Source organism: Carassius gibelio, chromosome B14 (assembly GCF_023724105.1).
Source record: "Carassius gibelio isolate Cgi1373 ecotype wild population from Czech Republic chromosome B14, carGib1.2-hapl.c, whole genome shotgun sequence".
NCBI classification, from domain to species: domain Eukaryota; kingdom Metazoa; phylum Chordata; class Actinopteri; order Cypriniformes; family Cyprinidae; genus Carassius; species Carassius gibelio.
In genome coordinates this window covers 23,930,747-23,946,433 of record NC_068409.1, presented here as the reverse complement: position 1 = coordinate 23,946,433, position 15,687 = coordinate 23,930,747, and the positions used below count along the sequence as shown (strand labels likewise).

The following is a 15,687-nucleotide window of genomic DNA, read 5'->3' as shown; positions in this document are numbered from 1 at the left end:
TACTCATATTATGCAAATACAAACTTTTATTATGGATGCGACTAATCACGATTAATCATTTGGAAGCACTATTTTTTTTCTTTTACATTCTGTATTTATACACTGTCGTTTACATTAGCAACTCTGAGCTGTAATTTGTCACTGTCTGCAAAACTGTAAAATAATGTTTCATAGTCTTGAGGATATTTTCTTTTCTCTTTTCCACAAGTAAATATTAGTTTTTCCCCCACTATAGTTTGCACCTGCAGTTTCTATATGTCAAATATTAAGGATAAATGATTAGAATATATATTGAAAACTTGAAAATTATGAGTTATCAATAAAGTGTATTAACACACATACACAAACAGGCACGGCGGAGGACATGGGCAGATAGCTCCTGGGTCTTCATGTTTGGCTCCCTGCTCAGTTCGCCACAGGCAATCCTTGCCCAGCAGAGCGAGTAATGGCCGCAATGATTGTATAGACCATCTAAGATCAAGAGCCCAGACAGACAGAGGGGTGTGTGGGGTTGTGCGGGGGTAAAAAAGAGAAGAGCAGGAACAAAACTCTAGAGATTTAACAGTACAGGAACTCAGCAGTGGAGGATGTTTTTGAACTGGCCCAGACAACAGTTAGCAGATAGTTCAGAATCTCCAGCTGTTCACCACTCCGGCAGTGATAACTACTTTGCTTCCTCACATTAAATTATGAACTCAGGTGAGAACAACAGAATCTTAAGTTTGTTAAATCTGTGTTAACTTTACTGTACTATTAGCATGTGTTCATATTTTTATAGGCAGCTCTTGTTCAGACATCATTCTGAATGGCCAAAATTTATGCATGCCATCTGTTGATAAGTGAAAGAAAGAAAGAAAGTATGTCTACCTTTGTGCTGTAGCAAAACAAATGCAAATTGCATATGGCACAAATACACATCTCTCTATGCCTCACTATAACACTGAAGTTGCGTGGTGACTCCGAAACAATGGAAACCTCAGCTTTTGATGGCCTGTTTTGTTTTTTTCCAGACAAAAGACTGCACAAACAAGTTTTTTGCACTTCATTATTATTACATTCTGCTCTGTTTTGGGCCCTAGGGGTCATTGTGCCTTTTTATTTCCGATCTCTGAGAAGCTTTGCAACCAGCACACACATGGATGTTGCTAACAGGCTCAGCAGTAGCTATCAATTCGACATCAGGATTAATAATGTGCCCGTCAACAAATGAGTAGCCAACTGTGAGAGGCGCCACATGTGGTGGCATGAGTGGGGCTGCAGTGAAGTTTGCCCTCCCCCTCAAAACACTCCTGCAGCTGCTCACATGACGTGCAGCAGCGACCTCTGAACGTCCTCATCTTAAGTTTCATGTGAAGGAATTGCATCAAATTTTAATGCTGGCTGAAATTCATGAGTCATTCACGGAGCATTTTGCCAATTTGAATAAATAATATGAGGCACCCCCTGTCCATACAGTTTTTGTAATGGTTGGGGGTGGGACAGCTGAAGAATAAATTAGACCTGCCATTGATCTTCCCCATGATTTGGGCTTTTTATTGTAACACTGATGAAATCTTCCTTCACACTGGCCAGAGAAAATGCCAAGCTGCTAGCAATGCCAAGCTGTACGAAACCCTCAGACTCAGTAATATCACTCTCTTGGTCTGGGTACAGTGCCTAATTCCCTGCCAGGGGACTGCCCTTCTGTTCTTCTTTGGCACCAAGTTCTCTCACCATGTCCACCATATGTCAAGTGTTACCCCGGGATGCTTTTCAGTGGCATCCTAGAGAGACTGTCAGAAAACTCAGATAGAATAGCGATCATAACCTCTTTCCTCTTTTGATTTAATTCTTGATGCTTTTAAATATACATGCATAATCTCTGGGCTGGGGCACAGGTGGATGGCACTAATGTAGTTTTTTAAAAAAATGAGCAAAGTAGAAAACCTATTGGATCAGGTGGCAATGTATGCAACCCAATGCATATAATCTGTGAACATTTAAATAATCAGGACATCTAGAAGCACAAATCAGATTTTTCCATTAGAGTGCAGAGCATTGATCTGGATGTGCCTATGAGGACATGTAAAACCCATCCTCCCATGGTCTCCTGCTGCATCTATGGTGGGTAGACCCAGAGGGTTAAGGATCATGGAAAATCTTTGAGGAGAAATTGAAAGAGGATTCCCACCTGCAGACATGATGCTCTTGTCGGTTCGCCAAGCTCATTTCCATTCAGTTGTTCAAAACCTTTCAGAATAATCTCACCTGGAATTGGTAAGGAAACATGCAATGATTGAAATATCAATGGCGTTTCCAGAAAAGGAGGTCTCGCTACTGAACTCTGATGTTTTGGTGTATACAGTAGATATAAAAAGTATCACTTAAAAAGTTCCTTGTGCAACATTACATTTTCTGCTTAAATGTTAAGCATGCCATCTGTTATCTGAGTGTAAAATAGTAATACAAAATGCCACTTTAAGTAGATTCTGTGTGGTTGAGTATTTTTGTCAGTAGCTTGTAGCCAACTACTTTATCTAAAGGGTAATTTGTAGTTTAAAGGTGATGTAAGCAATGTTGCTATAACAGCCTCCAGATTTAGCTACTAAATTAAACCCTACTTCTTCAATCATGCTGTTGTTACAAAACTCTGTCCTCCAAAGACAAATACAAAGTCAGCCAAACTGATGTTAGCAAACCATTTCTAGTATGTAAAAAAGCCTCAATTAGTTCAGTTTAAAGTGCCTATGTTGACTACAGAGATGTGATTTTTCAAGACACGTATTTAACAATAGCTAATATCTTGCAATAACTTTTTAAGTGTGATATTTCCAAACAATGCTTACATGGTCCTAATCCTTGTTTTTTAATGGACTACTGTTCAAAAGTTTGGGGTCAGTGTTTTATTATTTTTATTATTATTATTATTATTATTATTATTATTATTATTATTATTATTATTATTATTATTATTATTATTTTAATAAATAATACTTTTATTCAGCAAAGATGCATTTAAAGTGACAGGAAAACATTTTTAATGTTACAAAAGATTTCTGTTTCAAACAAATACTGTTCTATCATGAAAACCTGAGGACGATTTTAGCATGGTAGCGGATATGACAGTATTAATGTATTTGGTCTTGGCGGAATAGAACTGCTACGTTGCTGCTGCTGTTGGTTATTGCTGTTGTTGTAGATTATTGCTGCTGCAGCAAAGCAAGTTCAGGAAGAACTTGATTGTGTTCATGAGGTGCAGTGTAAAGTGGTCAAGGTTTTTTATTTATTTATTTTTTTATGCATTATTTTCACTATGGCTTCCCTCGACTAAAAAAAAATTCTGGTTGACTAGTATTTGTTTATTTGAAGCATGTCGACTAATCACACATTTATTAATAAATCATTAAAATCATAATAATGAGCCTTTAATTGCCTACAGTGCCTAATAAGCGCTCAAGTGCATGCGTAAAGCTTGCCACATTGTACTGCAGATGCAATGATTTCATAATATTACTGCTTTTACTGTATTTTTTATTTAATAAATGCAGCCTTGGTGAGTGTAAGAAACATTTAAAACAAATATTTTTTTTTTTAATCTTATTGACCCTGAATTTACAGTTATTTATATCATTTATATACTTTATTGTACAGTTGTCTGGAATACATAGTTTTAATTGATCTATGCATTCTCCAGTTAATGATACTTTGAAAGTCATATCAGTTCTGACTAAAGGCAGTACATGTTTATTCACACAGAGGGACAGAGAGAGAGACACCAGATGCAGAAAATGGGCTATGAAAAGATGTATGAAACAGAGGTCTTAGATCTCATACTGTATATCAACATCACACCTCACTCTGCCCTTGGCCTCATGTATTCTCATAATCAGAATTAAACAGAATTAGTGAGGTAATAACGACAAACAAGAGATTATGCAAGCAAAACACAATCACATGCACATGCATGCTTACTTTTTATGTTCCTAGATAAACACTCAAGAAGACCCATGAGGAAAATTACTGAATCACACTGATGCTTTCATTTACAGAATTATATATTTATTTATGTAATGTTAAGAAGCAGTGACTCATACACTCAGCCACTGCTTCAGTCATACAAGAGTCACATATCTCCCTTCTCAGAGAGACACATCATTTAACTTTACTGCTTTGGCTGTGAGGGGGTGTAAGTGAGCGTGAATAATGCGGGACATTAAAGTACTGGAGATCACCCACTCCCTTCTGCTGACTATTCAAAAGAGACTGTCTGACCATTTAATCCACTGTACTGCATTTGACTTAATAACAGTAACCCAATCACATTGACCCAGTCTGTTACATATAGATATGTTTTAGAGATCTGCAGCCATGCTTCGTTTTCAAGCACAAGCAATTAAGTAAGCATGACAAAGTGCCTTTTTCGGTCATTTTGAGAGTGCTGTATCAGTTTGTTCTTATGCTTAATTCTCTGTTATTCAAAAGAATATTTGTGGTTTCTGTCACAACATACTCAGTTATATAAAGCACATTAATACCCTTGCACAGCAGAGAATCTCTTATGGATGAGCTGAATAATCATGGCACGGAAGTGGTTGCCATAGAAACTCATGCCATGTAAGGCGGCAAAACACTAGTTGAACTTCAGCTCAAATTGGTGTGTTCCATGACGAGCTCAGCTGGTGACTCCACGGATTTAAGGTATAAAGATCACAGCAATCGGTAGTTGTAGACGTGTGTTCATGACTTGTAAAGGTAAAGAAGACACAAATCAATTACAACAGCATCTTCAGATCCCACATGCTAAACGTCATCCTGTTCCTCACACAGGAAAGAGCACAGCAGATGCTGTTTCCATGACAACTCAGCCAGGGGATAACAGGTTCTATTTTTTCCCTTCTGTGCTGAATCCCAACCCATTACCGCAAGATAAATTTTTTATTTATTTTTTGTTCATGTGTTGTCTGAAGATAGCCTTGAGAGGAGCAAAATTAAGATGAGCTTTGAGTGTCAGGTCTACAGAGAAGAGACTTCATATCACATGTCAAACGCAGATGCCGTCTGCATCTTTCAGACAATGTTCTGTGAAACCTTCTCCCAACTGAATTGTGGGTTAGGGACACATATATCACACCAACTTATCAAGTTTTATGGATGGAATCTGGTGAGATATCCAGCTCTCTTATATCTCAAATGCTGACAGTTCATCTTAAAGGAGACCTGTTATTTTTACAATAGTTTGTAATATGTCTCTGGTGTCCCTAGAAAGTGTCTGTGAAGTTTCAGCTCAAATAACCCAACAGATCGTTTACTACATCATTTTGAAAATGCCTATTTTGAGATGAAGCAGAAACACACTCCTGCTCCCCGTCCCCTTTTCAAGAATAGGACTCTGCCTTTACAGCTCGTACCTCAGATACTCTGCTAAAAACATTTGTTTGATTTTGATGACCGTGTCTATTGGACTGAAATCATGTGTTTTAAACCACATTAGTTTAAACTTTTGATATACAGCTTTCTGAGCACATGTATCTAAAGCATGCTCACAGAAAGCAGCTGTCATATGTGTGTACTAAACTAAGTTCTCTTTCATGTCTTATTGTGCATGAACTGTCAAAAACACAAGTTTATGTTAAAAACACATGAGTTACAAAAACAGTTGGTTATGTCTGTGAAAGTAAACAGCTGGTAAAGAAATTGGATGTTTCTATTAGTTGTGGGTGGTAGCAGCGATATATACAGTAAATAAATCAACAAATCCACTGCTCTGCTGTCTCCTCTGAGTCTGGGACTCAGAGTTTGTCCTGATTAATCACCTCTTTGGACTGAGGAAATGGAAATATTGTAGTGGATGAATACAAATGATTTGTAATGAGACTTTGGCCACTGACCCTAATATCAAAGTTTTCCTCCCTCGACTGGGTGACATGCAAAATTCATTGCTAGTGCAAAATTGTGAATTCAAATTAAATCCAATAGACTGTCACTCAAAACATTGCGAGAATATAGTCCTGCATTTCTCTTTTACTATTCTTGATGGAGATATTTAGGTCATGTTACATCGCCTGGTTAATGTGAAGTGATTTCTTCATAATTTTCTATTTTGGAAGGTAATATATATTCATCCTTTATGAATATGTACATTTACACGTCTTTTGACAAAGCTTGTAATATAAATTATGAAGTGAATTGGTGAATTTGGGATTATTGGGATTACCGCAGGAGATTTTCTTGCCCTAATTTTGTATCATGTAATTCCAATGATAATGTGTATGTTTTCATGAAATTGTAATTGTGTTCTTGCAGCCCACTCTCTAGTTCCTCTGCAGACCCCAGGCAATAGCTTTGGGCCTTCATTATGAGAGTGGCGAGAGGAAGGTGAGGCTGTATAAGGTATTGAGGTCTCCCCTGCACTGGCATACTCATGACAGTCTTGTTGTTCCTCCTGCTGTCATCTAGCTGTTCTGTGCTTGAGTTTATCAATGATGGCTTTGACTGAGTTGCAAAAAAGGGGTATCTGAAGCATAGATAGTCATCTTGGACATGGCAATGGATTTTGAAGTTTAGCTCACCAATCCCGTCTTATCATTGACCTAATGACTGGAGGTAACCCAAAGGTCGGTGTTTTCTGACTGACGTGGATTTAACCACAACTATATCCCTCCTTTTGTCTGTGTATCAGATGACACTGCCTTATTGTTAGCAATGCATCTTTGAAGGTCTTTTGAGGACATGTTGTAAATCTTATAGTAATTAATATAACTGGTAACCACCCTATTATTGATGGCCACTTTTAGCATCCATGCTACTAAGTGTCAAAATAAATGAAAGATGGCACAACATAAACCTTTTACATATTATCATTGGTCAAATATAAATATCAGCAGGGTGCTTTGTTTGGAAACCCAGTTGAGGAATGGAAACAGATCAGGAGGGACTCTGAGTCTCAAGCCAGATATGTGCTGTTTTTTTTTTTTTTTTTCATCAAACATCTTTTGAAATGCAGGAAATATATTTGAAGTGTCCCAAAACACAAAAGTTCAGATGATGAAATGTGGAATTAGATAAAGAGTCTGTTGCGCTTCTAAGTCAATACGCACCCTTGTGCAAAAGCCCAAAGAGCATTTAATATTTTGAGACTAGATGTTAGATGAAATGTTAAATGGACGTCTCCAGAAGTGTTAGGCACCATATGGACTGCAAATATGGAAGGGGGATTACGTAGGAAGAGCAGGGGAGGGTATCTGTCATTTCGGAATGTGTGACATTCATTAACACCAATGCAGAGACGTCACAGCATGATTATTTATCATCAAAAACACCTCTCCGTTCCTATCAGCTAGCAGACACATTTAAATCCATCCCAACCCAACAAGGAATGAGTGGAAATTACTTCATGAATTATCTATTTGGAAGAATGAAATGGATGATTGTGTGTTTGATTGAGACATTTTGTCTGTGTTTACTGAAAACACTTTTAAAAGAGTCATGCTAAAATTAATCTTTTACTTCAAAAATGATCAAAATGATAGACAAATATTTCTCAGAAGACTTGAAATGCTCTGTAAAATGGCGTTTAGATCTGCATCTGCAGAGTATATTTTGTTGCTTCCTGCTCAGAACTGAATTTGCTATAATCATATCGGTCAATGAAAACCGCAATCAAGCCATAAGACTATTAGTCAGCTTTTATTTAGAAAGGATCCCAAAAAATAAACAAGTTGGCACACATTCATTTACAAAATGGTAGAGAGAGCGGTCCTTAAAATAACATGGTCTTATTCAACTAATAGTAATTATATCAGGGAAAAAAAAACAAAAGTCTTAACTAGTCTCCCAGTCTATTATGGAAGGCTGAGAAGAGAAAGGCTGAAGTGAGAAGAGGGAAAAATCTTACAGAAATGTATATAACTGTGATAATTTTCTGAGTTTACATATGTTCTCTCACTTTTGGGGACATCTTTTTTTTTTTTAATCTCGGCTTATTGCAATATCAAGTGTTAACTCTTATAGTTGCCATTTCTTTTTTTAGGAAATAGTAATTTAACTGCGATATAATAAACTGTGGACTATTATCATTATCAAACAAACTATTCTCTTGTAGTAGGTTTCATAAATACTTAAGAATAAGCATAGATGTGTTGGCCTGTAATACAGCATTTCTTGCCTTTTATGAAAAATGTATGCATCCTGGAATCTTGAAAAAACTAATTCTAGATCCAGAGTGAAAATGTAAAAAAGCCATACTGTGGTCTAAATGCTAAATTTGCAATAAGGTAAAAACAAACCAGCAAAAATGTAAATAAAATCCTTGATAAATCACTGTGTATACCATCCAACTGTACATTTAGTAACAAAACTTACAGAATGTATTGACTACATTCACATTGAGGACAGGTTAATATATGACTATATTTATCAATAATTTTGGCACACTTAATTATTTGGCATTTTTAACAGAGCATTTTGTTGATGTGTATGCTTCTATTCATTTCACAGCAAAACATATGCAATAATAATACAATAGGTACTTTTTTTTTTTTACATTTTCCTTTTTAAGTTCATATTGTAAACACGTTTTCTTTTTTTAATATTATAACCGCTACCCTGATTTTCTTAATAAACAAAAAATACAAACAGATTCTTGAATCCAAACAAGTCGATGAAAGTAAGAGAACATAACTGCGGCACCCACTTTTCAAACAGATTTCAAATGTCAAGCATTGCTAGATATTTCATATTAACACCAAAATGTTAATGAATATATCAGAAGAGGACTAATAAATTACAAGATAAGCAACATATTTGGCATTAAAATGTGAAACTAGTAGCTAAGCTCTTAAAAGTATGTCAAGATTATGATTTACAGCTTTAATTAACTGGTATGCAAGCGGGTTTATTTAAAAGCCATTTCTGTGAAAATACATAAAAATACTTTTTCATAGAGATTTTTTTGTTCGTTTTATTAATAAAAAGACATTTCACATCCTGAAGCAGACGATGGTAAAGTGTGCTTGAGCCGAAATAGACATTGGAACGGCGTCAGCTACGAAAACAGACAGACTTTATTAACTTCTTTCTTTCCCACAAAGAGCTTCAATGAGTTTGTCGTCAAAATATCCGTTACGGGGGTAGATGTCATGAGCTCGCTATGCAAGTGTCTTTGTGTCAGTCGGCGTATTTCCAATAGAAGAGTGCATCTTTTGTTATAAAGGGCCAAGGAAGGATTATGTCTCTATGACATCAAATGAGGCCCCCGTCCTCCATTCAGGCGAGAGATAGGGGAGAGAGAGAATAGAACGCGCTCTATTGAAAACCATTGTGTAAGGCACTCGGCAGGTTCTTATCCATCAGGAGAGATCAGTCAGACTGACGTTCATTCCCACACCAGGTCTAACAAAGGGCACCGCATGTACTGCTTTGGGGAACTCAGGACTCATCACACGTCCATTCTCGCCAGTACTTCCAGTAATAGACAGTCTCGCTTTGCTCCTCATAGCGTCCGAAAAGGTCACCTGGAACACACGCACATAGATGCGAACAGAGAAACAAACATCCACGCACACACACCAAACAGAGAGATGAAGGAACGTTAGAGCGGGTTTCGCAAACTGGCTTCAAGCTTATTTTTAAAATGTTTAGTTGAAAATGCAGACATGAATTTTGATGTCGTGGAAAAACATCAAAAATGAGGAGCAAAGTCGCGAGCAATCACCATTTAAAAAATCATAACGCAAGCAGCAATGAGGGAGATGGGTATGGAGGCTTGTTTCTGTCAAATAAAATAAAAAAGGTAATTGCAAACAATTCTGACCAATTCTGAAATTAAGTATGTTTTTTATTTCATTTTCTTTCTGGTAATGTTCACAGTTTGGACTTTTTTTCTAGGTCTTAACTTCTCGAAATTCTAAGATTATATATTATTATATATTATGATTATATTATAAGTGTACATTTAACAAAAAATCTTTTTTTTTTTCTTGTAAATGCAAGTTTATGGTGGGAAGTCATGGCCTAATGGTTAGAGGGTTGGACTCCCAATCGAAGGGTCTCGGGCCGGATGGAATTGTGCGTGGGGGGTAGTGCATGTACAGTTCTCTCTCCACCTTCAATACCACGACTTAGGTGCCCTTGAGCAAGGCATCGAACCCCCAACTGCTCCCCGGGCGCCGCAGCATAAATGGCTGCCCACTGCTCCGGGTGTGTGCTCACAGTGTGTGTGTGTGTGTTCACTGCTCTGTGTGTGTGCATTTTGGATGGGTTAAATGCAGAGCACAAATTCTGAGTATGGGTCACCATACTTGGCTGAATGTCACTTCACTTTCACTTTATATTCTCGGAGTTGGGACTTTTCTTTCACTAGTTCTTATCATCTCACAATTATGACTTTTTTGGAGTTTTTATCTCATAATTCTGACATTTTGAAATTGCAGTTTCTAAACTCATAATTAGGATTTTACATGAATAATGATAGTACATCTCGCTTATATCTAATAAAATTGTATTAATATCTCAGAGTTTACATCTTGCAATTCAGGTTTTTTTTTTCAGTTAAAGCTTGATATTCTCACACTTCAGACATCTCGCAATTCAGACTTTTCACTTGCAAATCTCACAATTCTGACTACTGACATATAAAATCAGAAATGCAAGAAAAAGTCAGAATTGTGAGATAAATAGCCACAGTTACCTTTAAAAACTATATTTTATTATAACTATATTATATATATATAAAAAATTATTTGTCAAAAATAAGCTTCCATATGGATGGGTGATACAACAACAGTCATACATGACAATGGAGTTGACAGAACAAAATCACACGAGATGTACAAAAAACTTTTCTCTCCAATATGTGTGCAGTGGGCTGAGAGAAAGGAAGTTTTTTTTGTTTGTTTTTTTTCACTAGGAACACCAGTACATACGATCCAGCTTACGGTCCAAATCTCCTCATTCAATAGAACATTCAGGGAATGGAACAGATGGAAGCCAAAAGAAGCGTACACTGGGACAGACTGGAATGACGGCCGCGTATCCTACCCCCTTAAATTTTTACACTTTCGATCCCATATACGTTGTACCCTTCCTTATAAGTGGCAAAATTCTGTGAATTCTGCGAGGAAGTGGGATTAATATTCTGTGCATTCTTTGCCACCTTCATGCGCTTGGCCTCGGCTCTGGACTTGTAACAGAACTCGACCAAGGCCACCAGCATGGCCAGCCCCAGGCCGCCCACTAGGATGTAGAAGACACCAGCCACATTGCTCAGGCTGAGAGCGCTGGTCTTCTCCTGTAAATGCATACGAGACACGGGTCAGTGGTTGGGGAAAGTACAGGATCTCAGTTATAAGCATTCAAACTGTATGCATAAATAACAGTATATTTAAATGGCAGTTTTATGTCTATGTGGATACAAATGCACAGCTCAGGACAGTAATGCTAAGACAATAATTGTACTAAGTAGAATGCGCCGCGGGTTAATGTGCCCTTGAAGCGATGCAATGGGGGCATTCAACAATTCTGCTTGAATGGGATGGATTTACTAAAGCCTTTAACATTCGCTTGAAACTTACATACAAAACCAACATTGTGGTTTATAATCACAGCTCTTACATTCCTGTATGCTAATGGCTGTAGTAAACATTATTTCTTTGTTGAATTCACAGTTATAGCAGGGTTAATGTGCTATGCTTAGCTGTGATATGAATTACGCTTGTCTAAGAAAGCCTACAGGACCATTTAAAGGGATGCTCAAGAGAGAGGCATCTGGATGGAAGGCATAGCATTAGACACAGGGAAGCAGATGACAGGGATAGTAGGTTAAAGGCAGGAGTTTAACACAAATACACACCTACTAAAAAGGTCTTTGGGGAGAGGAGCTGTCATTAAGATATTATTTTCTAAATATTAGTGTTCTGTACTGTGCACAAAATGACCACACATAAAACACGACACATAGACAGATAAAGAGCTAACTTTTTTGAAAACTGACTTTTTTATGCAATGCAAAAAACCTTAAGGATATGCCAACCTGTTTTCAACCTGGAAATGTTATTTTAAAATAATGTATAAAGATATTGTATTGTTTAATTAATCATTTAACCACTTTAAAATAATAATAATGATTTAACCTTCGAAAATGTGTTTTGTTGATTTTTGTTTGTGTGACTGTATGCAGTTGGGTTGATTCAGTCATATTATTTTTTTTTTTTTTGACTTGAATAAAACCTGTTAATATAGGTTTTTAGTTCAGCAGAAGAAAATTTGTCCTATAATGGCAATACACGAAGTTAGAATTTGAAGAAATACCTAAATTGTTTAATCAATAATTTGAATATCCTGATCAATCTAAATAATCTGATCAGTCACTAATCTGAATATTGCCTATAGTGGTTGAGGTTGTGATTACTTTGATTACATGCCTATGAAAACCACCTAGACTACGTTGCAAAGAGCACTATTTTATATACCCATATTTTATTGTATTCTAAAAGTGCATACATGGCAAAGCATGATGTATCAGGTTTCACATACTGTACATATAAATATTTCTGTAAGCATCAGCACAAAGCACATCAACACATCAACACTATACGACAACTGACAAAACACAACCAAACAGCTTAACACACAATGAAACAAAGACATTTAAGAATCTTGGACACCCTTGTAGATGGTCCTACAAATGACCTGAGAGAAATCATGTTCGTACTTGAACAATTTGAAGTCTTTCTTTGTATGTGCTGGATATGAATGTCTGACAAACTGCTTTTCTAAGCTCAGGTCTGCAATTAATAGCAGGATCTGTGATTCTCAGATTGAGAAGCTGGAAGGAGACCACCGGTCGTGTTACAGATATTACAAAAAGTGCATATGTCTGAAGTGGCATGCATTACATTTGAATTATCAGTGGATGGTACCAGATATTAGTAGCTCTGCAGGCATTAGTCAAATAATCTCACCAAGGCATCTCATGCTTGTCTGTGCATTGTCTGTCTACATTTTTTTTTTTTTGTCATTATTATTTAAATATGGGTAATTCCCACTAATCAAAAGTGTGATTGATCACATAGAACCTGCAGCGACTAACCTTACTTCCAGAGTCCTTGGATCCACATTCACCTTTATCGTACCACCATTTGTTTTTCAGCTTGTCTAAGGTGCCTTGCTCACTGAGTTTCAATACTGCAAGGTTTACTGGCGTTCTTCACGTGGGAAATAACATAAATAACATTATCAATGTTATTTTATGTTATTATTACATCACACTGATTCAACTTTCTCTTAGAGTTGACCTTTTCTCTCCTCTTTTCTTTATTGCCGTAGCGATTATGACGTTGATGCGCCATTTGGCCTAAGCAAATGCAAGTTTTGCAGAGCCAAATGTGCATTAACGTATCGCCTGAAGTAAGCAGCAAGGGCAACAGCGATGTGTGCTGCACACGATGACCAATCGCAGAGTTTTGGTGGTTTTGTTTATGTGTGCGTCCTCTAGCAATGGTTTGCAATGCTTAACCTGTCAGAGTTGTGGAAAATGTCCGCCTTTGGACTTTTGGGTGCTGTGCTGTTTTGCTGCTTGCTTGAGTGTTGCATTGAGTTACCCATCACTTTGCTCTCTGGGGCTGACCTTGGAATCACCTCCCCCGCTGCCGCACTCTCCCTTGTCGTACCACCATTTGTTTTTCAATTTGTCCAACAGGCCTTGTTCATTCAGTTTTAGTACTGCGAGGTTAACCGCATTTCTTGAAACGATAAAACATAACTTGTAAGACAGGGTGAGCCAACTTAGCAATTGTCAATGGTCCTCTTTCAAACCTGAAGACTGCTTTCCTCTTTTTCAGCATTTTAACATACGTATAAGAAGAAATCATGATATCTCCTCCCTTTCAAAATATGAAGCTGTTAGAAGACTAATAGCACATATTAGGTGAGTTTAACTGACGAAAGTGGCTCAGAGTGCCGTGAATAGAGAATTTTAACGCAGTACTCACATCCATAACTAATAGCAGTGGCCTGCAAGTAACATTACCAGAAGAAGGACAGCAGAACAGCAATAAAAGTTGGTTATATCTTCATCATACATAATTCTATCTTCTCCTAAGGCCCACCCACCCACTTCATAAATCTGTTCAGATTGGTCTGATCACAGGAGGAGGAGAAATTGAATCCCACTAAATGTCTCTAATAAGGCAATATGAAATACATCTCAATCAAATATCAGTATCAATATCATTAACAGTGGTAAACCCAAGCAGTGCCACCTTTTACATGAAAATGGCTAAATTTGGTTCGATCGGCCAAATTGGAAGTTCAAAGCACATCTTTGTTAATGTTCTTTAACGAAAAATGTGTACTGCAAGGGTTTGGTAAAAACATTTCAGAAATCACATTATTACAATTAAGCAAAGACAGCAATAATTAATGAATATAGGAAAATGAGAGACATGATAGGAGAGGATATTAAGCAGAACCTTGAAACATTCAAAAGACAAAAAACAAGACACAACTTTTGAAAAAGACAAAATCTCAGATATGAATCTATATATTAGCCTTCTGTTAATCTTGAATTCAAAGCATGAATAAATGTACTAATATAATGTCAAATTTAGAGTAATGGGGAATTTGAATATAGAATGTATATAAAAATAAGCTTTTCATATATAATTATTAATGTAAGTGTAAATAAGATATAAATAATGAGTTTTTTTTTTTTTTTTTTTATGTGTAAAAAATCTGCATGATAAATATTTATTTACATTTTTGTATCCATTATTTATTTGGCTCTTATGTATCCACTATCACATTTATCTCTTTTATACAAACCAGGACACATGAGCACAGCTACATCAGGGTAGGTGGGATACTATAACAACATTGGACACATTGTTATACTATTCCACCCACCTTAATGAGGATCCTTTGGGGGTGGCGATGCCGTAGCCTTTGGAGTCCAGGTTTCCTCCGACCTTCATAGTGTCACAGGGTTTGCGCTGCTCGATGTACTCATTCATGGTGGACTCCAGCAGGTATGCATACTTCCCCTTGGACTTCCTCACCCGCATTACACCTTCTGCCGTCGTCTTAACAAATACAGAGGGCTCTGCACTTTTCATGTACGTCCACATTTTGTCAAAAAGAGCGATTTTGGATCGCTGGAAAGAAAAAAAAGATACATGGATTAATAAGAACTCTTTACAATCTCTCAAAATGGTTAAACCAAAGAGGTATTTTTTAGTTTCCTGTAACTACAATCAACAAAACTGCCTTAGATTTAGCATTTAGGTTCTCATTTTATATTAGCCTTTGAAACATTCAACAAAAGAGTGTTATTAATAGTAGTTAAAACCAAATTGCAAATGCAAAATTAAAGAAAAAAATAGGCATATGGATTATAGGGATTACCCTGAAAAACTCTTTTGTTGAACCAGAATCTAAAGTTCCATAAGCAATCTCTGTTTGCTTTGCTAAGTCTTCTGCACTTTCAATTGGAGACACCATCCTCTCCACTGTTAGGAAGGCAGCCAAGTTAGCCGTGTAGGATGAAATTATGATCAGAGTGAAAAACCACCAGACTCCTCCAACTATGCGACCAGAAAGAGACCTGATGAAAAATGCACAATGGGAAATATTAGGCATGACAGCATGATGACTGTTAAAAATCTCATTCTCAGCAAAAAGGCTTCAATAAAAGCTAAATATGTCAATTTAAAT

The 15,687-nt window shown here is 36.9% G+C and overlaps 1 protein-coding gene across 8 annotated transcripts in view; it reads right to left on the bottom strand.

Moving 5' to 3' along the window:
- Positions 1-7,649: 7,649 nt before the first annotated feature.
- Positions 7,650-15,687, bottom strand: part of gria2b (glutamate receptor, ionotropic, AMPA 2b) — a 31,883-nt gene continuing 23,845 nt past the window's right edge. The window contains exons 12-16 of one of the 8 annotated variants that reach the window (XM_052575080.1): positions 15,379-15,577; positions 14,881-15,128; positions 13,604-13,718; positions 11,051-11,266; positions 7,650-9,491 (exon numbers count right to left, since the gene is read on the bottom strand). In XM_052575080.1, coding sequence (XP_052431040.1) covers positions 9,327-9,491; positions 11,051-11,266; positions 13,604-13,718; positions 14,881-15,128; positions 15,379-15,577 — 943 coding nt within the window. In that variant the 3' untranslated portion in view covers positions 7,650-9,326. Of the gene's footprint in view, positions 9,492-11,016; positions 11,267-13,044; positions 13,719-14,880; positions 15,129-15,378; positions 15,578-15,687 lie in introns of those variants that run through there. The other 7 variants (XM_052575075.1, XM_052575074.1, XM_052575076.1 and 4 more) reach the window with 7 other exon arrangements.